Genomic DNA, 25,739 nt, shown 5'->3' with positions numbered 1-25,739 from the left:
TATCAAGCTAAATTTGTTCTGACACAGTTTAACTTGGAGTTCTTGTAATATTTTATTAGCATTTTCTAAACTATAGCGAATAAAATGTGAGAAATGTTGAAGGTGTCTGAATAAATTTTGGTTTGACAGTATCTATTTGATAAATGAAGTTAATCAACTAACATTTTACATACTCATTTGTTTTCTTTACCCAATATTTAAAAAATGTAAAAATACAATAAAAATATCGGTATCGGTACTCGGTATCGGCAAGTACCAAAAATTAAAGTATCGGTATCGGGCGAGTACTGGAAAAAGTGGTATCGGTGCATCCCTAGTTTTTGCTACATTTCTTCATGTCGTCTTCATGAATGAAAAGTTAACCTTTAATAATGTGGATTTTACGGCACAGAGTTGAGAAAGAATAAAGGCTTTAAAATTGTATAAGATTTAAAAAATGGGTCAAGAATACCTTTACGATGTTGTTTAAGAGATTAGCATAACTGCCTAAACAATTACGATAGTGTTGATTTGTCAGCATTTAAATGTAGAGTTAGCCTAGTGTCTGGGTACTTCCCTGGCATTACCAGACTCTGCATACAAAATTATGTTCTTTAATAACATGAAACTGTATGTTCATTCCACTATCATTATTTGCAGTATTTATTATTTTGTTTCTCAGTTTCTGATAAGAATGAGGCAGTAGAGGTTTCTGTGAGAGTCTCTACCTATATATACCACATATAAAATGAGCTTCACCGGAAGATTACGAGCTGGCTTATCTTTATCCCGAAGTTCTAAATAGCGCTCCGTGCATATGGTCAATTAAATTTGTCTGAAAGAAGAAAGTCATGTAGGCTACACCTAGGATGGCTTGAGGGTGAGTAAATCATGGGGTAATTTTAATGGTAAATAATAATGGTAAAAAGCCACCCAGTGGTTTTTATTTAATCGCTAAAAATAATATCCCCTTTTTCAAATCAGGCCATTCTCAGCTTCTTGTCTGTATGACGTCTCCATAGCGACTGAGGTGTTTTGTTGTTGGATGTAATAATGAACATAGCAGTTTATTTACTCCCGACATCTAGATGCAGTGGATTACTTTTGATTGTGAAGTGAATGCACCTCCCGATCTGCCTAAATGTGTTTATGTTTGCACATTCGTGATCAAGCTTCACTTACAGCAGAAGTGAGAATAAGTTTTTTTTTTTATGAATCTTTGCAATCACTGTTCCTAATAACATGCTAGTTAGCAAGTTTCACTGCTAAATGCGGCTAAAGTAAACTCTTTCAGAGCACAGCTCATCACCCCACAGAAGAGAGGGGCGGGGTGAGGAGAGCTCATTAGCATTTAAAGCAACATGCAAAAAAATGGGTTGATTTTTGCAGAGCTGATTTTGACAAGGTAAAAACGGGGGTTGTTTTACACTACAAATTAAGAAATTTTAACCAAACCAATTGTTAGTTCATTTTAACTACTGCAGTTAACCCTCAAAGATCGAGACAGCCGCCCGTGGCTAAAAATAATTATTGTTCTTAAAAGTTTCATTACTTTTGAACCACTAATCCTATCTGATTGCTTTAAAAAAGTGTTGTAAAGCAGAGATTCAGCGTTTGGATATTCAGAGGCGTACGTGATTATGTCATCACATTTTGACAACATTGATTCGTCAGAAGAAACCAATGAATTTCGTCCCTCTGAACCAAACAGGTACGATTGTTGACGCTTAGTCCCACCCTCCGTGCCCAGATTGGTTCAAACTGTCACATATTCAACCAATAAACACACTGTAATAAACACCATTTACGGTGTTTCATTGGAAATTTGAACAAAGTGAAAGTAAAGTCTTCGCGTTTCTGAGGCAGAGTACAGCCAGCGGATCGATCCATTTCTATTATTTCTATTATGTAAACAATAATTATATAGTTCATAAAGATCATTTTCACTATTTTTTCTGTTGCACTCATATTTCTCACTCATTTTGTGTGTAGTTTGTGAATCATTTGTTTGTATTTTTGTTGCAGAAGAATTTGTGCAATTGTTTTCACTAATTAGCTGTTTGTGTTTGTTGTTGTTCATACTCAGATTGAAAATATATTTCTCTGAAAACAGTCACTTTTTTACTGTGTTTTGTTATTATATAACACTGATTCCATTTTCTTTAATCCATAAACGTTGTTTATATAGATATTAACACATCTATATTGTTAGTAAACTATATAGACATGTTTTTTTTCACTGAAAAGCGCTTATAACAATATTGTAATAAATGGCTATAACTTGTTTGGGGAATGTTATATGTACACTAAATTTTATTTGGGAGTGTAAAACACCCAGATACAACTTTATAATGAAAAAATCCAAACTTCTGAATTTTCTGTTTGAGTACACAGTAAAAAACACTCAATTGTTGCTTGCATTTTTCTTAACATTCTGGAAATGTATTCATTCTTAGAGAAAACAAAAGGAAAATTGGGACTTTAAATTAGCTAGACTGAAACTTCTCCTGTTTATAATGATATATGGCACTTGATGCTGACTTCTAGAATAGGTCTTAAAAACAAAGAATAGTGCAAGTGTGTAAGATGCCCCAAAAATGTTCTAGGTCTTTATGAGTTAACTAATGTTAAAGTTATACCTCACTTTTCACTCAGAAATTGTTATCAAGTTCACAATTTATAGTAACACATTAATTAAATGGCAAATTTTCAAGTAGAAAGCTTCTTTTATTTTCTTGTAAAATATACTCCAATAGCTGCAATAAATGCAGCCAACAAAGAAAAGCAAAGAAAGTAGTCCTCAACCAAAGGCCAGTGTGTAGATTTAGAAAAGAAAATGGAAACATTTTCATACCTGATCATCAAATTTGGTGGGATCATCTGCCAGGCTGCTGCTGTCTGCTAGCACACTAAGGTCGAGCTCACTGGGTCCTTCAGAGAGAAGCAAAAGATACAATCAAGCTGTAAGAAAATACATAAAGGAAAAAAAGCATATATTGAGGTCTGTGATTCAAAGAGGAAAAATACAGCAATTACAGCAAAGCCTTGTGTAAAAATAAAGACACTCTTGTTCCTCCAAACTACTGTCCGTCATTGAAATGACGTGCTGCTGTACACTGACAGTTCTTTATTGTTCTGTACCAGTAATTGCAGAAGGAACCCTGGAGTCCTTTCAGTATCGTAGGCAACAATCACAAAGGTTTCCCATGTGTTCATTAGTCATTCATCTGTGGCACGAGTAGATGTTTCACCAGAGCAAAGGAATAGATATTGAAACTACTATGAACTGGCTGCTGGATGTCACAGTTTCTTAGATATTTCCAAAGACGAGACGGTCATACTTGCAATGATTCTCTTGACATGATGTTTTTATTTTGATTCATTGGCAACCTTTTTTGTTGCAGTACTTAGTAAAGAAAAGCCTTGCTTAGAAAATCATACTTAAACACATGGCATTACTTAGACACAAAATGTACTGTAAAACAGTTTTTTGAAGTTGTAAATAAAATTGCTATTTCAGTTTCAGTTAAAATTTCTACTTCAAAATTTCACATTTAAATCAATGTTTTACTAGTTTTTTTTTCTTTATAATTCTTAAATTAGGGTGGGTGGGTGGTGTAACATTTGGACCAATCAGACACACAACTATTTGTTACATTTAACAAATAATCTCTTATGCTCCCTCACCTAACCAAAAGGCCAACTATGAGGGTCTGTGGACCCTTCCCCTGAAATGCATTTAACACCTAAGAAGGCAGAACAGGCCTCTGGTTCCATGGCAACCCATCTGATAACACTTATTTTATTGCTCAAAGGAATGCGGGCAGAGCAACTCACTTCATTTCCCTTTAGGAAAGAGACATGGACTCTTCTCAAATTAATTAATAGAAAAACCTTTCTTTGAATGAACACACATATCTTCAGGTCATTGTGTAAATTATTACTGCTATTGTATATGTTTTTGTGTATTGTATCCTGTTTTATGCATGCTTATGATAGAACACTAGTTAATATTACCTCATGTATATATGTTTGGTCTCTATCAATTCGTCTTCGGATGATCTAATTGAGAGTGTATATTATATGTCGATACCTATGCAACATATAAGTGTTCTAAGAATCTTTAATAGTTTGAATATCAATGTCCAATCCGGTTCATATGCAAATTACCATGCATGGAGACAAAGAGTCGTAAACTTTCCCTCCAAAAGTTTAAGTCACCAAAGGCTCTTTGACTCCCCAGAGGTGTGACCTCTATAGCAGATAAAGCTCCCACATCATGTGATGCCCCTGCAGTCTGTGGTTCTGTTAGATTCTGAGAAGATGAGAATGTGAGCTAGAACTCTTCTGGACCCTCTAAGTTTTTGTACCAGGCCTTGCGGCCTTGACTTTCCATTCAACCAAAGCTCCTCGGACCTCAGAAGATCTCTTTCTTAGCTCTTTTCCACTTTCTACCTGGAAAGAACATTTCTACCTCAGAACATCTTTGGAATTCATGACTCTTCAATCCGGAAGAACGTGATCGGGAATCCAAAACCTTGAAACCATTAAGACTTTCATCTGAGACTGCATTCCGGACACTCGTCACAACCAAGGCCATGCAAGTATCGTACATTTAACTAAACGAAACAGAGGTTTAGTATAAGTTATAGAACCCGTTATAAACGGCGCTGATGGTTTTACTCAGGTGGTTAAATTACTCTTTCCATAGCTGCATTCTCTGGTTTTCCTGATGGTTTCATCCATCAACTCTCATTTGCCCTTTCCCCATGTATGAGTGATGAGTGATTTCTATAGATTTGGGCTCAGTTAACATAACATCTGAATTGGAACGAACAACTGGGAGATATAAATTGAAGGAAAAAAAGCATCAGATACTAAAACATTCAATATTCAACAGTCATTGATAATTTTAAATAAAACAGCATATTCCATGATAAATGTTTTTCGGTATGTTGTTAAAAATGGAAATAGAATTTGCTGTCCAGGTTTGCTTAATTTATTTCTTAAACTGATTCTGCCCAAGTGTTTTTTTTGTTTTCATAACAATCTATAGGTGTTTGTACATTTTTGAATAGCGTAACACATCTTGACAACAACATTTCTGAAGTTCACTGAAATAGCAGCTGTCCAGAGGAAAATGGGTCTCAACTGTAATAAATATTTTATAGAAATTCTGACAGATCAGTGAAGCCTTCGTCACAGGGGTCTGGCCTCAGTCATGCGGTACAAAATTTCCCATGAAAGCATCTGTTGTGAGTTGTGATTCAGCTCAGCGCTGCACTACCACAGGCTGGAAGAGGCTGATGCCTTTTGACACCGGTCGCCTCTGTAATAGACGCTACACTGTAGCATCCCCTGACACCTCCATTCCACTGTCCTCCAGTGCTAAACCAAAAGTGACAGCATCCTCTCTTACAGAAAGGACAGGCTGTTTCAGCCAATCCTTTTTCATACTGTTTTGCTCTCTATGAAGTCATTTGAATCTTATGGGAAGAGCAGCTGTCTGAGGAACTGTTCCTCGCACTATGAAGGAGATGTAGCGGGATTATGTATTAAGGCAGAGACTTTGCACCTGAGACTGCAGGAAGTAATGGAACGTTTCTTGCCCCAGTAGGATTGTGAGTCACAGAAATGTTGATGCAGACGTGGTGTTACTGAGGGAGCCTTTGAGGGGTAGAGCGAGTGGGCGGAAGGGTCAGTCCTGTGATGCTGTACCTTTTGAACTCTGCCACTGCTAATAAATGAACATGCCTTAAGTATTCCTATAAAAGGGCAACAGACATACAGAAATATGCTCTGGCCCAGCTCAGCTACCATTATGGCAATAATAATAAAAATAATAAAACATCTCAGTGAGGGACTGGGAGTAAGTTTACATGAGAGGGTGAACTATATGATAACTAATGATTAAGGATAATTACTTATTTTGCAACAGATGTTGCTGATGTCATTTCCTGCAGAATTATGGCTCAACAGAACTGTTTGTTTTTGTTGGTTATAGGTCTGTTAAAAACGATTGACAGAATGGAAAGTGATATTGATGACATAGGAGAAAAAAAAAATTATTATGATTAATATCGAAAACATTAGAAATATTTGGATTACAAAAAGGTAAAATCCTCAAATATTCAAATATTTCTTATATGTGTGTTAGTGTTACTGTAAATGCTATCATTGTATTTATTCATATTTTAAATTAGATTTAATTTTATATTTTCATTTTTTATTTTAACTAATAGCTTACGATTTAGTAATTTTGTAAAATAATTTTGTCATGCTATTATTTTATCTTTTTATATTTCTATATAGCTTTAATTATTTCTGTTTTAGTTTAAGTTTAGTTTTCTATTTAATTTCTATTTTTACTAAAACCTATCTATCTATCTATCTATCTATCTATCTATCTATCTATCTATCTATCTATCTATCTGTCTATCTGTCTATCTGTCTATCTGTCTGTCTGTCTGTCTGTCTATCTATCTATCTCTTACCGTAATTGATTTTCACTAGTTTTAATCTAAGATAATGATAGCAACGCTGGTAGGTTTTTTTTTTTTTTTTTACAGAAATTGATACTTCTATTCAGCTTTTATTCCAAATGTCATTTTTATTCAAATAAATGCTGTTCAGACCTTCTGTTCTCTTCACACGTCATTAAAGCCGGGCTCACACTACAGGAGTTTTAAAATCCTAACCGATTATGAAATCTGGCTGTAGCACACACATAGGGAGAATCTTTGCAGATTTTCTTCCGTTAAATCTTAAAGATGCACACACTACGGTGGCCGAGGGAGCTCAACGTGCTGCAAATAGAAAAACACCTGCAAATTAAGAAAATAACTTCATCAATTTGACAACACGCGCTGCAAATGCTCACAACACAAACAAATAAAGAAATGCACTGCAAATGCTCACAACACAACCAAACAAAGAAACACGCTGCAAATACAATTTTTTATTTGATTGTGTTGTGAGCATTTGCACCACCTGCTGTCAAATTGACGAAGATTTTTTCTTGGTTTGCAGGTGCTTTTTCTATTTGCATGTGCTTTCTGAAGTTGCAGCGCGCTGAGCTCTCTCGGCCACCGTAGCACACTACAAGATTTGAAAATCGTGGCGCATCACACAGTACAAGATTATCATGCCAGAGGGAGCGCCTCACGTGATTTCACGCAGCAGCTTCTCAGCAATGTTTACATTTGTTAGCTAGCATGCTAGCAGCTTTCTGCACTCACCTGGTACATTCAAAACTGAGGCGATATCACCCGTTTTCGACACATTATACAGACAGTATTACTATAAAACGTCAAGAAGCCGTATCCTCCGTCTCCACTATCCAACGAACCTGTGCAGCAGCTGTTTTGCGGTCACGCATTGGCCATTGCGAAAGTACTGACCTAATCAGCCGTCATCATCCTGATTTAAATCCTAAATATCAAACATGTTTGATATGATTGGGGTGGCCCCGATTTGTGTGTGAGCAGATCGGGAGGTGCAAGGTTCGATCACCAGATAATCCGCGCAAAACATCGGGACCGATCTATGTGCTCGACAAGATTTTTCCTCCAATTCTCGGGAGGAGGAAATCGGGGCTAAATCAGGGTAAAAATCCTGTAGTGTGAGCCAGGCTTAAGTGGCACAACTATTTAATAACCTCGGTGAAGAAACATGAAGACTCTTTTTTCAAAAACATAAAATCTAAACTCAAACTTTCGAATGGAAGCATATATGTTTATATCCAATCCTGTATATTAAGTGAACACAATTCTACACCAGAAAGCTTGAGTTATAGAGCAATAACGGCCAAATGCACACTGTGACATATCTGAGAGACGGTTTGAATTGAAGCATTCAAATGGATTACCAGTGGACTTCTTTTATTAATATCACAGTTCGATGACAATCCATTGAACAGTGGGGTTTCAAATCACTGTCCAGTGACTTTTAAAAAAAGAGGCCTCAGATCAGTCAGCATGAAATGGATAATGACACTAGAATCATTAGCAGCAGGGTTAACATGGCAGGGGGTGGAGGTGCAATTAAGCTCTGCTCGATTTGACTGGCAAACACCACAGACCCGGTCCATAAAGCCAACGGCTAAAGCTTGACAAAGCCTCATCAGCCTCTGATGCAATAAAATTAGAAGTTGCCCTGGATTCCTACTGAATCCCACAAGTGTGATGGCATGTAATTAACACTGCCACTGTAATTATGCACTGGCATTGTAATGTGTTAAATGTATTGCAAATTGTTGTCTTCCCCAAAATGGACAGTATTCATGAAAAATCGTCTTTTTAATGTGTGTCGAAAATATTGGACATACAGTACTGTTCAAAATATTTTTTTAAGAAATTAATATTTTTATTCAGCAAGAATGCATTAAATTGATCAAAAGTGAAATTAAAGTTATACATTTATTTAGTAAAGTCAAAATTCAAATAAATGCTGTTTGTTTGTTTATTTCTTTATTTAAAAAAGGGGGAAAAAAGCTTTTTGAAGCATTCTGTGCTGTAGTGTGGACTGTGAAAACTAATGCCAAGTTAACACAACATGATTTTTACATTATATTTTTGATCAAATAAATGTAGCCTTGGAGGCAATAAAGGTATTTTATCACAGTAAAATTACTTCAAAGTGCAAATTTTAATATAAATCGTATTCTTTGCATAAAGGGTTCAGCGTGTGCATCCTGCAAGTGTCCAGGAACTGCTTCTGGTCAACATCTCACAGCTCATCTAACACATACCTTCACTGTTGGCAACCACACGCTGGTACACATACTGTAGTTGATAGAACAGTAAATCTCCCAGAAGGTGGTAGGACAGGTAAGATCATGACTGGTTCAGAGGCGTTCAGGCGTTGTTATCTCTGGCTGTGCTGTCAGACGTTTTGACTCAGGTTTGACAAGCTTTGTATGTGTTTGATCAGCTGGGTTGTGTAAGCAATGAACTTATAAGTAGAGAGTAAACAAATCTGATCAAATTTGATTGGGACGATCACACATTGCAGGTTTTTGCATCCCATCTGTGCCATTATTTTTTCCCGAATGGGACGTTTTTTTTTTTTTTTTTTAAATTTGAATAATATGAAAACTAAAAGACTTTTAAATCACATGAGCCAATATTTTATACACAATAGAACATAGAGAACATAACAAATGTTTAAACTGATACATTTTTACACTTTTATCTACTAAATGAGCTCATTTCAAATTTGATGCCTGCTACAGGTCTCAAAAAAAGTTGGCACGGGGCAACAAAGGGCTGAAAAAGCAAGAAATTGTGAAAAGATTCAGCTGGGAGAACATCTAGCAACTAATTAAGTTAATTGACATCAGGTCTGTAACATGATTAACTACAAAAGGGATGTCTTAGAAAGGCAGAGTCTCTCAGAAGTAAAGATGGGCAGAGGCTCTCCAATCTGTGAAAGAGTGTGTAAAAAGATTGTGGAATACCTTAAAAAATAATGTTCTTCGACGTCAAAATTGCAAAGGCTTTGCAAATCTCATCATCCACAGTGCACAACATCATCAAAAGATTCAGAGAAACTGGAGAAATCTGCAAAGACCAAAGGCCAAAAACCTTTGTTGGATGCCCGTGGTCTATGGGCCCACAGAAGACACTGCATCACTCATCGGCATGATTCTGTCATTGACATTACTAAATGGGCCCAGGAATACTTCCAGAAACCACTGTCGGTAAACACAATCCGCCGTGCCATCTGCAGATGCCAACTATAGCTCTATCATGCAAAAAGGAAGCCATATGTTACACCTCTCTTCATCTCCTTGCACTGGCTACCAGTGGCAGCTCGCATCCAGTTCAAGACACTGATGCTTGCGTACAGAACTACCATAGGCTCAGCACCCCCCTACTTCCACTCACTATTACGAACCTACATCCCCTCCAGAAGTTTGAGATCTGCTAGTGTGCGACGCCTTGTGGTACCATCACAGAGAGGCTCAAAATCACTCTCCATAACATTCTCGTTCACCATTCCTGGCTGGTGGAATAATCTTCCCACCCCTATCCGGAACGCCGGATCCCTGGCAATCTTCAAGCAACAACTGAAAATTCATCTCTTTCGGCAGTACTTGACTTCATCCTAAACTCAAAAAAAAAAAAAAAAAACCTCTTTCCCTCTATCTTTCTCTCCGCTTACTAGCTTGTACTTATTTGAACAATGACTGAGACTTGGTGTTACTAGCACTTCCTCTGATTTCTCATTCCTCTGTCTGATTGCCTCTTCAAGATTAATTGCTTTTTGTATTCCCCAATTGTAAGTCGCTTTGGATAAAAGCGTCTGCCAAATGACTAAATGTAAATGTCTAAATGTAAATATGTGAACATGGTCCAGAAGCGCCGTCGTGTCCTGTGGGCCAAGGCTCATTTAAAATGGACTGTTTTAAAGTGGAAAAGTGTTCTATGCTCAGACGAATCCAAATTTGACATTCTTGTTGTAAATTACAGATGCCGTGTTCAGTTCAAAAGTCAGCATCTCTGATGGTATGGAGGTGCAAAAGTGCATACGGTGTGGGCAGCTTGCATGTTTTGGAAGGCACTATGAATGCTGAAAGGTATATAAAGGTTTTAGAGCAACATATGCTCCCCTCCAGACGACATATATTTCAGGGAAGGCCTTGTGTATTTCAGAAGGACAATGCAAAACCACATACTGCAGCTATTACAAAAGCATGGCTTCATAGTAGAAGAGTCCGGGTGCTGAATTGGCCTGCCTGCAGTCCAGATCTTTCATCTATAGAGAACATTTGGCGCATAATTAAATGAAAAATACGTCAAAGACGACCACAAACTCTTCAGTAGCTGGAAACCTATATCAGACAAGAATGGGACTAAATTCCTACACCAAAACTCCAGAAACTCATAACCTTGATGCCCAGACGTCTTCTAACTGTTTCAAAAAGAAGAGGAGATGCTACAACATGGTAAACATGCCCCCGTCCCAACTATTTTGAGACCTGTAGCAGCCATCAAATTTGAAATGAGCTCATTTTGCGCATAAAATTGTAAAAACATTTCCGGAATTCGGGTTGTATTTACACATACAATCTGTTGTTTTTCAGCATCTCAGGTCATGAATGCCACATTTTTAAAATGCAAAGCTAAAAGTAGTTCAACTTTGACAATTGCATCTTGAGAGCCCTGCATTCTATTCCATTTGGTTGTGGTCAACTATCAAAACAAGTAATTCTTCCATAACACTAGCAGCGATCATTACCCAACAAACACTTGAAACAAACACCTAAAAAACACTAACAACAGGTTGTGTTAAAACAGGTTTTCTTTTGTAAAATGTATTGCAATATATTTACATCCCATGTCTACTTGGGATCAGAACTCGCCAGAACGTGACGATATCCTCGCAAAATATTTTGCAATGTTTACATTAGAGCTGCACCATATCGTAAAAAAATGCGCTTGCGATCTTGATTCAAACACCCACGCGATCTTATTCCTGAATGACAACGATTCAGCTATGTCTATTAAGACTGTTTCGCATCGCGAGTGTCAGTGGAGCATGAGATGTTGATGAATCAGAGGGTCGACCATCATCACACTTCCGATGTGAACACTGTCAGACAAAACATGTGCTGCTCACGCTCCACTGACGCTTACGATGTGAAACAGGTGTAAAAGTCATTCAAATCTGCATTCATGCTGCTGCTGATCCAGAAAGAGTAACACAAACTGTTTTTTCATCCTCACATCATTATTTCTGTGTTACAACTTACAGACATTTAAATAACAGAAGTACTGGGATAAAAGTTTATAGTTTGGGTATAAACACTTATTGACGATCAAAACGAAAGTATCTTAACACTTGTATTGTAACGCTTATCATTTTCCAGCAGAAGGTGGTGACAACCCATTTAAAAAATTTATTTGACATTAGTGACATAGTGAAACAAGTCTTTATGAAGTGAGACACTGGCCGTTTCTCAATACCAAGTTTGCAGAGTCGGGACTTCCGTCCTTTCGAGTTTGGACTTGCCAAGTTCGACTCAGAAGAACGAACTCTCGAGGACGGGAGGACGAACTGAATTCTGGGTTATGGCCCGTATCAAGTCCGCACAAGTCACCTCTCGATGCATCCTCGGTAAAAGGGGCGGATCAAGAACACATCCGGGGATTTGAACTGGACTTGGCTAGATGTGAACTTTGAATTGGAACAGTACTTGGGCAGCGACTGATGACGTTTCACAAGTCCACAAGAACACAAGTACAGACAAGTACGCATATTGAGAAACGGCCACTGACTCCTTTAAAAAAAAAAATTGTTCAAATGAATATATATATATTTAAAATACTTAAGCAATGAACATTTTGTCAGAACAACTAGTAAATTGCGTTATTTTGTGATTTATCCAGAATCGTGCAGTTCTAGTTTACATGTTGTTTATTACTGCATTTAATTCATTAAAATAGAAGTTTAATTTCATAAAGTATAAGTTGATTTCAAAATGCACCTACATTTTTTGCATTTTGTGTTTTTCAGTTGAATAAAATACTATTTTTCCCCTATATATTTCATCATTAAGGATTTTTTTTTTAAGTCTAAAAATCTCGTCTCGTCTCGTTCTCGTGAACCCAGCCTTGTGTCTCGTCTCGCCTCGTGGGATAAGTGTCTCGTCACACCCCTACTTTCTACTGTTTGAATTCCCTGCTCTATGCCACATGGTCCATGTTGACAGTACAGTCCAAACATCCTAAGTTGCACCTTTTTTTAAAAGATAGTAATTCATTTGAAAGACTACATCTGAGTTTTGATACTATTAATTTTTGTTTTCGATTTCAAAATGTTATTACTGTAGAAATTTTGCAAATTGCTGTCTTATTCAGTTTTGTGTTTTTTTTTCAGTTTTGTATTACAGTAGGGTTTGAACTTAACAGTTTAACAGTTTTGAAAAAAGTTATGTAAATGTGCAATTTGGCCTAGAGTTTTGGTGATGGCTCGGTCTAAGTGAGAAAAGACTATAGTCATTGAATGTATTTTGTGCCAAAGCAAAGAAAATGATCCACAGTTTCACCCACATAGACTGCTGTTGTGCTCACTGTGGGAAGAGTTTCGAAAAAGTGGCCTTTGTATTGAGAAATGGGTCCTGGCAGCTGTTAAAAAATGTGCTCTCCAATTTGGCATTTTTATTCATTAATAATGTAAAAATAACAATAAATCAAGCAACTAACCAATTTAGAAAACAAGCAAGAAAAACAAACAAATAAATAAATAATAAATTACTGTATCTGTAGGGCAAGTGTGCCCTTTAGACCCAATTTAACAATCATTTATAATGTGTGTTTACAGTTTGTAAATAAATTATAATTTCTTTATTCTTTTCTATGTCGTTCAAAGTCTACAGTTAAGAAACAGATTTACAAAAATGTTTAATTTAAATGTTCCATTATTGTTTTGGTTGTGTAATAAATGTGTTTTATGTGTTATTACTGTATGAATTCAAATGGACTGTGTTATCTAAGCTCCAGTAGATACATAATGTATAATATCAACTGCTGTTTCCAGTGTGAGACTGCAGGGCCCTGACACTCACATGAATAAATCAGTAGCAAATGAAGGACAAAAGTTTAATAAAACACTCACAAACTGGCTTTCTCTGATACCCCAACTCCATTCGGGCCAGTTCATTCAAGCCCTCCGTGTCCTTTGGGCGATCTCAGCCACACCAGGCAGCACCAGGGAATACTTCACCTTGATGTGGTAGTCTGCCACTTCCTCAAGGTTACAGAGCCCAGAGAGACTGACACCAGCATTAATGCCTGCACTATCACGCAGACCTTTCTCATCCACCAACCTCCTTATTCATCCTCTAATCTCTCGCTCTGCAGCGCAACCAGCGCTTGTAAATAATCGACAGGGGTAACCGATGCATGGAGACCCACGGATGTCTACTTTCAGCTCATAAGGAAACTTTCTTGTAGTGACTTTTGTATTTGTATGAAGTTTAAATTCACGCTGGATGCTTTGGTGCTGCTCGATGGCACAAGATCAAGAGTTCTGTGATGTGTGCTTCCTCTAAGGCTGAAAAAATCTTGACAGGATGATTAATTAAATCCTTAAGTTTCCCTCTGAATCTTTGTAAAAAGCAGGAGACTAATGTTTAATTCAATCAATTACACTTTTCTTCAGCCAATTTATTCTGACTACCTCAGCTGAAGCCATTGCCGCAGTGTGAAATTTCCTTCCTTTTTTGATGCTTCCTTTCGAAACAGAAAGTTAGCAGAAATATTTTTGTTTAAATAGTTATTTCAAAGATGGCTCCTCTCAAATACAATACTGCAAAATATGTCAGCTTTAGAATTTTACACACTATTTATACCAATGTTGATTTCATGATGGCTCTTGTAAAAGTAATGAAGTAGTAATTCTATATCTTTACCTGCCACAGGTTCTTTGGTGGGGTACAGTTTGTTGTCAACTGTCATGCTGATGTCATAGAAGACTTCTTCTTCATCTCGATCGGCATCAAGCTGTATAAACAAGAAAGCGCTTTTGTCAGGCATTGAGGGTACATGGAAAAAAAAATGTTTGCCCCTAAATACATTTTACTATCAAATATTGTCCTGTTCTGAATAATTTTAAATGGGCTTTTGATTTCACTGAGTAATTATAAGGCTGTTTTAACATATATATTATGTTCAGCAAGGTCCTGTCAGTCATGCTCGTTTGAGTATTTAATCAAGGAACAGGGCTTTGTGAGGACTGTTGGTAATGAATTAGAGTTGCAGTTGTAGTCACATGTCTGTTTAGTGTTATCTATTCTGTTATATTCCTTCTAAGCACTGCTCATACTCAATATTTCCCCCATACGGAACAATCAGGAAAGGAATTCAATAAAGGATCACCATTCTAAAGAAAATGTACATATTAAACATGGAAAAATCTGGTTAAAGACTGCATTGGAAAATATTCATCTAATGAGTCTAAAATGTATATAAATCAATTTTGTTCAACTAATCATCATACAACTTTTTTTTTTTTGGTGCTTTTACAAAAATATATATAATGAGACTGCTTTGTTTCAGTATAATGTTTAGGTGGCCCAACACAGTCACGTAAACAAGATTACAGACAGCAGGAGCCAATCGATTTAAGGCTTGGGCAGAAGCTCAATCATTTTGAACCATGGTGTGATTCATCAATGAAAGCAGGCTTCATCACAGTCTCATTATTCCTATACCCTTCACTTCCTAAACATTGCAAAATGATAAATTAAAACTTATACCTACACACCTGAGAACCTCAGATCTACTGAAATGCAGAGAACCAAAATACCTTTATAAGACACTTCACAGGAACCTTGCCTAAGTAATGTGCTGTGACAAAACAAAACAAACTGGGGAAAAAAAAGAAATTGGGAGGCAAAGTGACAACCTCCTCCAACTTGTCTGAATATTTCCATGACAACAGACTATAACGGGCCACGGCGTAGCAGGTAATGCGTGGGAGTGTCCCTCGAGCTTCAGAAGACTGTGTACCTGTCATATTATTATTATTATTATTATTATTATTATTGGATACATAGAAAGTTGTTGATTATTAGAAATGAGTTTATTGTTTTTTTTTGTCTTTCCTGCTTCAAAGACTGCACGCCAAAATTTATCTGTGTAGGCAAAGTACCAGTATATCTTCCATCTATTTTTATCTATTTTGTTCTATATTTAGATGAATGGAGTTTTAGCATCATTTTGTTTTTCTTTTCTTTTTTTTAAGTTATATTTATGGGCTTCTTGTGCCTTTATATTTTGAGAGGACAGTGGAGAGATGACAGGAAAGTATTGGGAGGAGAGAGGGGTGCGGAATCAGCAAAGGATCTCAAGGCGGGAATCGAACTTGGGTCGCTGTGCGTGCAGTTGCGTTATATGTCGATGCACTAACCACGAGGCTATCGGCACCAACATTTAGTTTTTCTGCCATTAAAAAAGTGCTGTGGCTGTACTACCATGTTATTATATATGACCATATTCATATACCATGGTATTTATCTGGTACTTCAAGATAACAAATAATATTTGGCCATGGTTCATGTTAAGAAAACATGACTTGGTACTTTTTCATACGTAAGCATTAGATCAAGCGTAGCACTTTTTTCTTTATTCCTATGCATGTACTAGAAGTTAGAACAATCGATTCGAACAATTCAGCTTGATTTGATTCCAATTACACATCATGAAATCTAAAATTGGGACACAATTCTATTTATGTTGATATGATTTATAATTGTCTATAACTATTTTCAAAAATATGCTTAAAACATAAATCTAACTAGAGGCAATTTGTTTACTCAGGCTCATTTGAAATACGAGCAATCTACCTTTTTTGCAAACTTTCAACAAATATTGAAATATTACTATAGTCATTAGAATTGATTGTTAAATTATATTATTAATGCATTGAATTTTCATTATCATTTGTGCATTTTATATATTGCAACAGTGTCAGAATAAACTGTAATTGAAGCTGTGCTTAGGATTCTGCCACACTCTCCAGGTATTCACTATTCTTCTTGAATCGACTTTGATATAGGTCAGCCCTATGGTAATTGTGGCCATTCTCTTGTTTGGTTTTTTATTTTAAAAAAGTCATAAATAGCCAAATGCAACTGAAACACATGTGTCAACACAGCTTAGTGAGAGAGAAATCCAATTTCAGAGTGCTAAAGCAGTGCCCTGCTTTCATTTTCTAAGATCTGCCTTAGAAAATATGTATGGGGTTCCATGCAACAGTGTCAAATACATCTCTGAGGTCTGAGCTTAATATTTAAGATGAAATGGATCATGCAGTGTGACCAAACTATTCCAGACTGGTAAAACTGATGTTCACTTTACTCTTTTGACCATCTAGTTGTAGACTTAACAAAATATACACTGCACTCTTCGCAAGCATTACTGTTTCCCAAAGTAGATCTGCAATGTCAGTTGTATTTGTGTAACTTCTTCCTAGACTTTATGCTGGGGTTTGAAGCCATGTTATGCACTTATATTTTGACGTCACCAGTAAAAATACAATGCAAAATCAACCCGGGCTCATTGGAAATATGTGACTCTGCCTACATTTCTGTAAAACCTAAAAATTGGTCTTTAAGGGTATATTTCACTGCACTTTTCAGGTAACATGTTCACAAGACGTGCTATAAGTCAGTTTTTTCTCCATTGCAGATACAAGTTTATTTAACAGCACAGTGTCATGACAAAACATGTCTGTGGATTAAAAAAAAAACATGCTTGCAAAATGATACTGTTACTTGTAGAATGTTTCATGGCAGTTTCAAAGCAAAACTGCCCAGTGCCTGATGTGTTTAATGTTCTCTGGAATGACATTTGGAATGGAATGTTTTATGACATTTGTGTTGTCGAATCACAACAGTTGAAATGCCACTGAAATGAACACAATGAAATGCCACTAAAAAGTTGATGCTTTTTTGTATTTGAAATTAACATACCACTTACACTAAACCCTACCTTAAACCTAGCCGAAACAAAAGCAAACATGAACTAAAAATGCATTTGCTGAAGCAAGCATGCCTTGCCATGCAATAATCTGCCCCTGTAATCATAATGTGTGTGAAAAAGGTGTAACTGCCACTACTGTTAATTTCTTATAGAAACTGCAGTGAATTGTATGTGTAAGGATGTTTTTGCATAAATGTAGGCAGTCAAGCATTTCCAAAAAGCCTGGATTGATCAAAACATCTAAATAAATTCCATTACTTATTGAAATGTACATGAACTGAACATGAGCATTTGTACCTATATATTAGGGATGGGAAGATTCCCCGGTTCGCTCAGTGCATTGGCATAAAAAGTTAACGATGCGATGCATTGGTTTAAAAAGTGTGCATCGACTGCAAGTTTGCATTTATATCGCAATGCATCTTTTCTAACATATTTGCATAGGTAAAAAACGATTTATTTATATATAAATACTAATGGATGCACTATACTTACCTACATACCTACATTTCACTGCTGGTTATACTCTGTATAATTGTGTATGTGACAAATAAAAATCTTGAATCTTGAATCTATATTATTTAGAAAGTGATTTATAATCTGTGACTGATTTCTCCTCTCTAAACTCTGTCTCAAGCACGTTCTCTCATCAACGCTGCTGCATGAATATGATGAATAACAACAGCATGGAGACTCGAGAAAAAACAGTGATAAAAGTCCAAAACCTGACTTGAAATAACCCAAGAAATCAATCGGGGCTAAAGCAGTTCCATAAATGACAGATTAAACTCACACAATCTCACTAATTTGCGCACGTTTATTCTTAAGCAGCCCTTAATGTCGATCATGGATCAGATCGATCCACCATGGCAAACAGCGAATATATCTGTGCTGTTTAATGCATTTGTGAAGTGAAGTAACATACTGCCAAGTATGGTGACCCATACTCGGAATTCGTGCTCTGCATTTAACCCATCCAACGTGCACACACACAGCAGTGAACACACACACACACACACCGTGAACACACACCCGAAGCAGTGAGCAGCCATTTATGCTGCGGTGACCGGGGAGCAGTTGGGGGTTCGGTGCCTTGCTCAAGGGCACCTCAGTCGTGGTATTGAGGGTGGAGAGAGCGCTGGACATTCACTCCCCCCACTTACAATCCCTGCCGGCCCGAGACTCGAACCCGCAACCTTTGGATTACAAGGCCGACTCTCTTACCATTAGGCCACGACTTCCCCGTAATTTTAGACAATGTGTTTTCCTGAGTACATAACTGACATGTCACAGGTATATGTTTCATCTGTAAATGTTAGAAAGTCATGCATATCTCTTTTACTGTCAGGAATGGGACACGCACGCGCGAGAGCAACGAGCGCTTCTGAACGCATGCGCGCTAAACAGAGCGCAATCAAAATAGTAAAATATACATTTTGCTAAAATATTTGTTGTTGGACATTAAATGTGTATTTTGTGGAATTTTAAACATAATTTTAAATATAAGTGTATTTTTATGATAGCAATGACTGTAAAGGGACTATTGTAATGGGTAAATCAAATGTAAACTAGTACAGTACTAATTACTAAGCTCAAATTAGTTATTATGTGTTTCTTATAGCAGTTAAAATAGTTATTTTCTTTTTTATTTATTTTCATTTTTATTCAGTGATTTTAACTTTTAGTTATTTTAATGCTTTAAAGAGCAATTTTAGATTGTAATGTTCTAATGTTCTGCTATCTGTTCTGCAAACTATAAAAGGTAGGCCTACAGCTGTCATAAAACCAGAGAGAATGGCTGCATGGCTAGAAACTGTAAAAAATTTTTAAAAAATAAAGTAAAATAATAGTATGTGAGACAGTGGTAATATCATTGTGTTCCTATTGGTCAGTGTTAGAGGAGCTCAGCATAGCCTGACAGTTAGCCAGCTTTAGCCCAGGTTAGTTTCCCAGCAAAAGCTGCCACAGTGACTAAGCTTGATCTAGACCTATGTTAAATTTGCTTTATGGAACCAAATCCTTTGACAATGAGTCAGACTAAATGAAATAAGCCTGGCTTATTTGGATAACTTGTTTTACGTAACAGGCCTCAAGGCAATAAAAGTGATTCAATTTTCTCCATTGCATCGTATCGCATTGTGTAATCGCATTTTTATCATAAAAAGGTGTGAATCATATCACATCGCACCGGTACCTGCGTCATATGTATTTTTAATATATTCTATGATATAAAGATATTACATCAATGAGACTAAATTAATCTAAACTCAATGCAATTCAAAATGAGGTCATGTGTTTCAATTCTAATCTATGCAATTCAGTGCAATACAATTTGATTCAGTTCTGTTTCAGTCCATTCACACAGCCAATCATTGATTATAAATGAATCCCACTTGAGAATGAAGGGGTCTTCATGCTAAATATTATGTTTCATTCACTCAAATCCATACTGCAAACACAGGAGAATGGAGTACTCAAAATAAGCTTAATAATGCTGGCCTTTTCACATCAGCTGTGTTTTATAAATAATTTTATAATTAAAAGAATACCAAATTACAAAGAAAAGCTATATATGGCTTGCAGAGATTAAGGTAACTGGAGTACACAGTTTTGCATTTATTACGATTTGTAATATATTAGCTGTTTAGAGAACAAAATTTATGATGCTCATAAATTCAGAAAAGAAAAACATCCATCTGGGGACTTTCTAGGGCAAATGTTATGCTCCACCATTAATCTTGCAAACACATCAACATATGTAGGTATATCATATTATATTTGCCTTACAATTACAGCATGATGAAAACAAAATTCAGTGTATCAAAATAATTAGTAAATTAACCTCTGAGACCTTAACGTCAGCACACACAGCTTTCGTTCAGTGGTCATTTCAGAGCAGGGTTAAAAGGCTCTGACTTTTAAGAAACCCCATGTGGCGACACCAAAGAGACTCGCCACCAAAGCATTATAGATGGCTAATTAAATGGGTCTATTTTTGACTACGAAAGGATGAACTTCAGTCAAAGCTCCACAATCAATTATCGCTCTCTTGCTTTGCAGTTACACTTAAAAAGGTTAGAGCAGAGCCCGCCATCAAATCATTCTGCTGGAATTGCTCATATATGAGATCCAAGGCGAAGGAAACAAACAATATTACGGCAGTTTGATTCTAAATTTGTGTGTGAAACTTATTTTGCTTTCACTTTATTTTGATGGTCCGTTTAACACATTCTATTGACTATAAGTAATGTTGCAACTACATTTCTACGATCTCTCATTAGAGTGTTAGTAGTGTATTAGTTGACTGGTAGGGTAAGGGTTAGAATACGTTGACACGTTCTTGCAAAGTTACTTATAGTCAGCAGAATATCTGTTGGGAGACCAACACAATAAGGAGTTAGTAGATATGAAGCAGACAGTCTACTAATACTCTAATGAGAGTTTGTTGACATGTAGTAGCAACATTACTTAGTGTCAACAGAATGTTCAAAATAAAGTGTTACCCTTATTGTTTACCTCTAATTCATGTACGTCAGAGCTGTATAATTACTGACCTCAAATGACATCAATCAAAATTTGTTGCAGTACAAAGGCCAGATACTGAGCAAGATGTTGAGGTTTGTTTGTCAGGTCCAGCTATTGATTTTTGGCAGAATTTAAAGAAAACTGGCTATAATATTTAATGTTTCTCCATGTTACATAGTGTAAACATCTAATAAACATAACTGACACTTTGTCTTAGTTGACTCTAGATGGAACTATTATCCAACAGTTCAGTAAGAGATATTTAAATTGATCAAAAGTTTCAGTAAATATGTTTATAATGCCACATTTATTTATTACTTAAAATGCTTTCATTTCTATTGATACTAAAATAGAAAATAGTCATTTTAAATTATAAGAATATTGCACAATATTATGTATTTTTGATCAAATAAATGATCAGTAATCACCTTGGGGAGCATTGGGACTTTTTTCAAAAACATAAAATCTATATATAATGGTAACACTTTACAATAAGATTCATTAATTAACTGCATTAACTAAGAATGAACAATACTTCTACAGGATTTATTAAAGGGGTCATATGATGTGATTTCTTATTTTCCTTATCTTTAGTGTGTTATGTAGCTGTTTGTGCATGTATAAGATCTGCAGAGTTACAAAGCTCAAAGTCTCCCACAAAAGGATGTATTGTCTCTAAAAGAGAATGCAGATCCAGACCAGGCTAAAACGCCTCATTCAAACATGCCTTCTAACTTTGAAATAGCTTTGCTATGACAATCTGGTGCTTCTGAATCAGTGACTGTAAGTATGTTTTGTATTTAGTTGAAGTATTTGCTATTGATCAATACTGTTCAAATGCGGAGTTTTGCGCAGTGTAGAGTAATAACGCGTTGTGTGTGTATGTGTGTGTGTGTGTGTGAGAGAGAGAGCGAGAAAGGGTCACATCACAGTGTAGTCAGCTGTCTTAACCGTGGCTTGTGTGCAAATACATACGAGCTTCATCACTGTGCCTGTCACGTGACTCTGTTCCCCTCTCGGGCTTGAACTGATGGTAAAACTAACGATATTATGAACTGTCTTTATATTTACTTTGAAAGCTGAAGCTCGCGATTATGGTAAAGGGAGTTACATTTCTGACGTGTGCTTGTGGTGTTTGGCTAATCACAATGCACTAGGTCAGTTGGCCAATCAGAGCAAACTGTGCTTGTCGGAAGGAGGGGCTTTGTAGAAAATGATGCGTTTGAGAGAGGTGGGGCATAGAGGAACTACAATAATGTACAGTATTTATACATAATGTACAAAAAGTTATACATATTAATTCCGAATTGTGAGAGTAAAAATTTAAATTGTGCCATAGTAAGTCATAATTATCAGAAAAGCCACAATTAGGACATGTCAAACATGTTTTATTTTTATAGATATGCATTTGAAAGTGGGCAGAGATATTCTAATTAGTAAGGATGTAAGGCAAAAGGTATTTTGAAAGCATGAATGCCAGTTCCAAATGCTTAAATGTTGACGTGAAATAAAACACTTAACCTTCCCCTCGATCTGACCGAAGGCTACGGATATGATGCATCATGTTTTTGTGAAGCATATAGCTTCCTGTCACAGGGTAATGAGCTAGTTAACAGCGCTAATAATAACATTCTGTATTCATCAGAGATGCTACTTTCTTCTCTCTTCAAACAGCCTAATGAAGGTCGCTTCACCATAGCAACAAGTGGAAGAAATCACTGAAGATACAAGAGGATCCCAAACAGCATTTCCTGAGTCATTCTTCACACTGCTGTAATTTCCTGCACCTTTAAAATGAACTGAGGGTTACCCACAGTCAGAGTTTACTTTAAAATCCAACAACCAAGTAATTACAAGCTTCCAGCAGGAATTTCTCCACATGACATTTGTACCTGCAACTTCCTTCTTTCCCTCCCACAGTGCTTTAGTGTTTAAAACTTCTCTAAAAGATGAGGGATCTGCATTTCCAACCAGCCTAACAGGTGGTTGTCATTACAGACTGACATTGAGTCATACTCTGCCACATACAGATCCACTATCAGCACATATGGCGCCCTGCTGTTCAGCACAAAACTCAACGTGCTAAACTGCTGTTCTCACTTGGGAGGCAAATTTACCTTTTGAAAGAAAGAAAGAAAGAGAGAGAGCGAAAGAAAGAAAGATAAAGAAATACTGTAAAATATTTACAGATTGTATTAAGACTTGGAAACACAATGTCATCTGCAGAGTGCAGATTAAATGCTGACAGAGTGAGTCACATCAAAAGTATTTACAAATGTGTACCATCAATAGTACAAGTAGTACTATAGTATAATTATTCATCATAAATAAACCTAAAGCACATCATCTTTTCAAGTCCAACAAAGTAAGTTTGGAATTCATAATTTCAATAAGAAACTATTCTGGTAAATTATGTTATACTTCAGTGTATCTGTAATAAATCAAACATTACTATTATATTAACTATTAATTTAATATTAAAGTTAATTTGTAATAGCATTTATATTTCCCCTTTACATATTTTTTTTGGGAAATGTCTTTAACAAGTATCCATATTGTATTAATACTAAATAAACAATATATTGTATTCATTTAATTATAACAATTGAAATTCAGCAAACATCTAAAATAATATAATAATATCTGATCTAATATAATATAATAAAATATATTATATAATTTTAATTTCTGATATTAATATATCAGAATCCTGAATACATATATATTTTGAATAGAATATATTTATGAGATTATAAACATTTAAACATTTTAAGTTGGTAAGAATAAGAATTATCAAAAGTAACAGTAGAGACATTTATATTGTCAGAAAATATGACATTTATTTTTTATTTTTTACAGTTTCCACAAATATTTGGGAGCAAAACTGTAATCAATAGGAAATGTTAATAAGCAGAAAATCAGCATATTAGAATGATTTCTGAAGGATCACGTGACACTGAATACTGGAATAATGATGTTGAAAACTCAGCTTTGCCATCATAAATTACATTTTCAAATATATTACAATAACAAACAGTTGTATTAAATTGTAATAATATGTCACATTATTACTGTATTTTTAGATTAAATAAATGCAGCCTTGGTGAAAATAAGAAGGTTTCAAAAACAATTAAAAATTTTACAGACCTCAGACTTTTTAAATGATAATGTATATGTCAGAGTTTTGGATCCGTTTTGCCCCTGTTTCTGTTCCTGTTTTCTTATTTGGTCATGTTCCTTTTCTTGTTAAGTTAATTGATTATTCCAAGCACCTGTGTTCCTTATTATCCTTTATATATTAGTTCCTGTTTGTTCCTTTGTTCTTCGTCGGGTCTACATATTATGTTTGCGTGCTTGCTGTTTCCTGTGCTGGATTACCCCTGTGTGCTTCATTATGAGACTTCATGTCTCCTGCGTTCTCCCTGCAACACCACTGTGACAGAAGATCCGACCAAAATAAGATGATGGCTGAGGACAAGCTGTGGGGTTTGCGGCAGGCTGGTCGGAGGTTGGAACGGTATGTGGAGGATTTCCTTGAGCTTGCTAACCAGTTGAGCAGGCACGATGCCGCTCTTGGTGTGTGCTTTCAGCTGGGGCTGGACGACGAGATGAACCGCTGCGATCTTTCCGAGTGTGATTATCCCCTGATCGAGCTGATTAATCTCGTTCTTTATTTGAACGACACAAATTATGAAGTTGAAGAATTAAAGGAAAAGTTTCAGTCTCGTCGTCCAGTCCCCGCTGAGGCACGCCTCGTCTCGCCAGCTCACCCCACGCCAGGAACCCCCACATTCAGCACCAACAGCTCGGACCGCCATCCCCGCCCCAAACACTCCCGTATCCTCCGTAGCTTTACCATCGTCCTCAGCCCTGAAATGCCGGCCGCTCCCAAATCAAGCCCGGCGGGCGCTTCTAGGTCAAGCTCGCCGGCCGCGGATCTCTCAAGTCCATCGGCTGCTCCGATGTCAAGCCTGCCGGCCGCTCCGAAGTCAAGCCCACCAGTTGCGGCTCCCACAAGCCTGCCGGGCACTCCAAGTCATGCCCGATGGCCATTTCCCTCTCCTCAGCCCAAAAGTGTCGGCTTCAGCCCCAGAGTTCGCTCCAGTGTTGACTCCAGCCCCAGAGTTCGCTCCAGTGCCGGCTCCAGCCCCAGCTCCAGCCCCAGCCCCGGCGCTCACTCCAGTGTCGGCTCCACCCCCAGAGCTCACTCCAGTGTCGGCTCCAGCCCCAGAGCGCCCTCCAGTGTCGGCTTCAGCCCCAGAGTGCCCTAAAGTGCCCGCTCCTCCAGAGCGCCATCCTGTTCCCATGCTAAGCCCAGGGAGGGCTCCTGATCCCCAGTTAAGCCCATGGAAGGCTCCTGATCCCCAGTTAAGCCCAAGGAGGGCTCCTGATCCCCAGTTAAGCCCAAGTAGGGCTCCTGAATCCCAGTTAAGCCTTATGCCTGGCCCACGGAGGGCCTCTAGAGTCAGGATTCTAGAGCCGTTATCCACTCCATGCCAATGCGGCCCAGTCAGTATATACAGATTTGGTTTGGTTATCAACTGTGGGGGGATTTAAATATGGTGTGAGATGGAAATAGATGGAAAGTGTAGTGTAGTTCTGCATTACTGAAGAAAAGTTGACTTAAACATAACTGTCATTATTTACTCCTTCTCATGTTGTTACAAACCTGTAAGCCGCTGTTTCTCAGTGGAGCACACATTTTATTCACTGATAATCTTCCCTGAAGTGATTCAGGTTCAGAGT

General features: G+C 37.0%; 1 protein-coding gene across 1 annotated transcript in view; it reads right to left on the bottom strand.

The window, feature by feature from the left end:
- Window positions 1–25,739, bottom strand: part of LOC306881419 (adenylate kinase isoenzyme 5-like) — a 105,331-nt gene that overhangs the window by 27,007 nt on the left and 52,585 nt on the right. The window contains exons 7-8 of the mRNA XM_079435514.1: window positions 14,396–14,486; window positions 2,834–2,910 (exon numbers count right to left, since the gene is read on the bottom strand). Of these exons, the coding sequence (XP_079291640.1) occupies window positions 2,834–2,910; window positions 14,396–14,486 (168 nt within the window). The remainder of the gene's footprint in view (window positions 1–2,833; window positions 2,911–14,395; window positions 14,487–25,739) is intronic.

Source organism: Barbus barbus (assembly GCF_936440315.1).
Source record: "Barbus barbus genome assembly, chromosome: 15".
Taxonomy (NCBI): Eukaryota; Metazoa; Chordata; class Actinopteri; order Cypriniformes; family Cyprinidae; genus Barbus; species Barbus barbus.
This window is presented reverse-complemented; position numbering and strand designations above follow the sequence as displayed.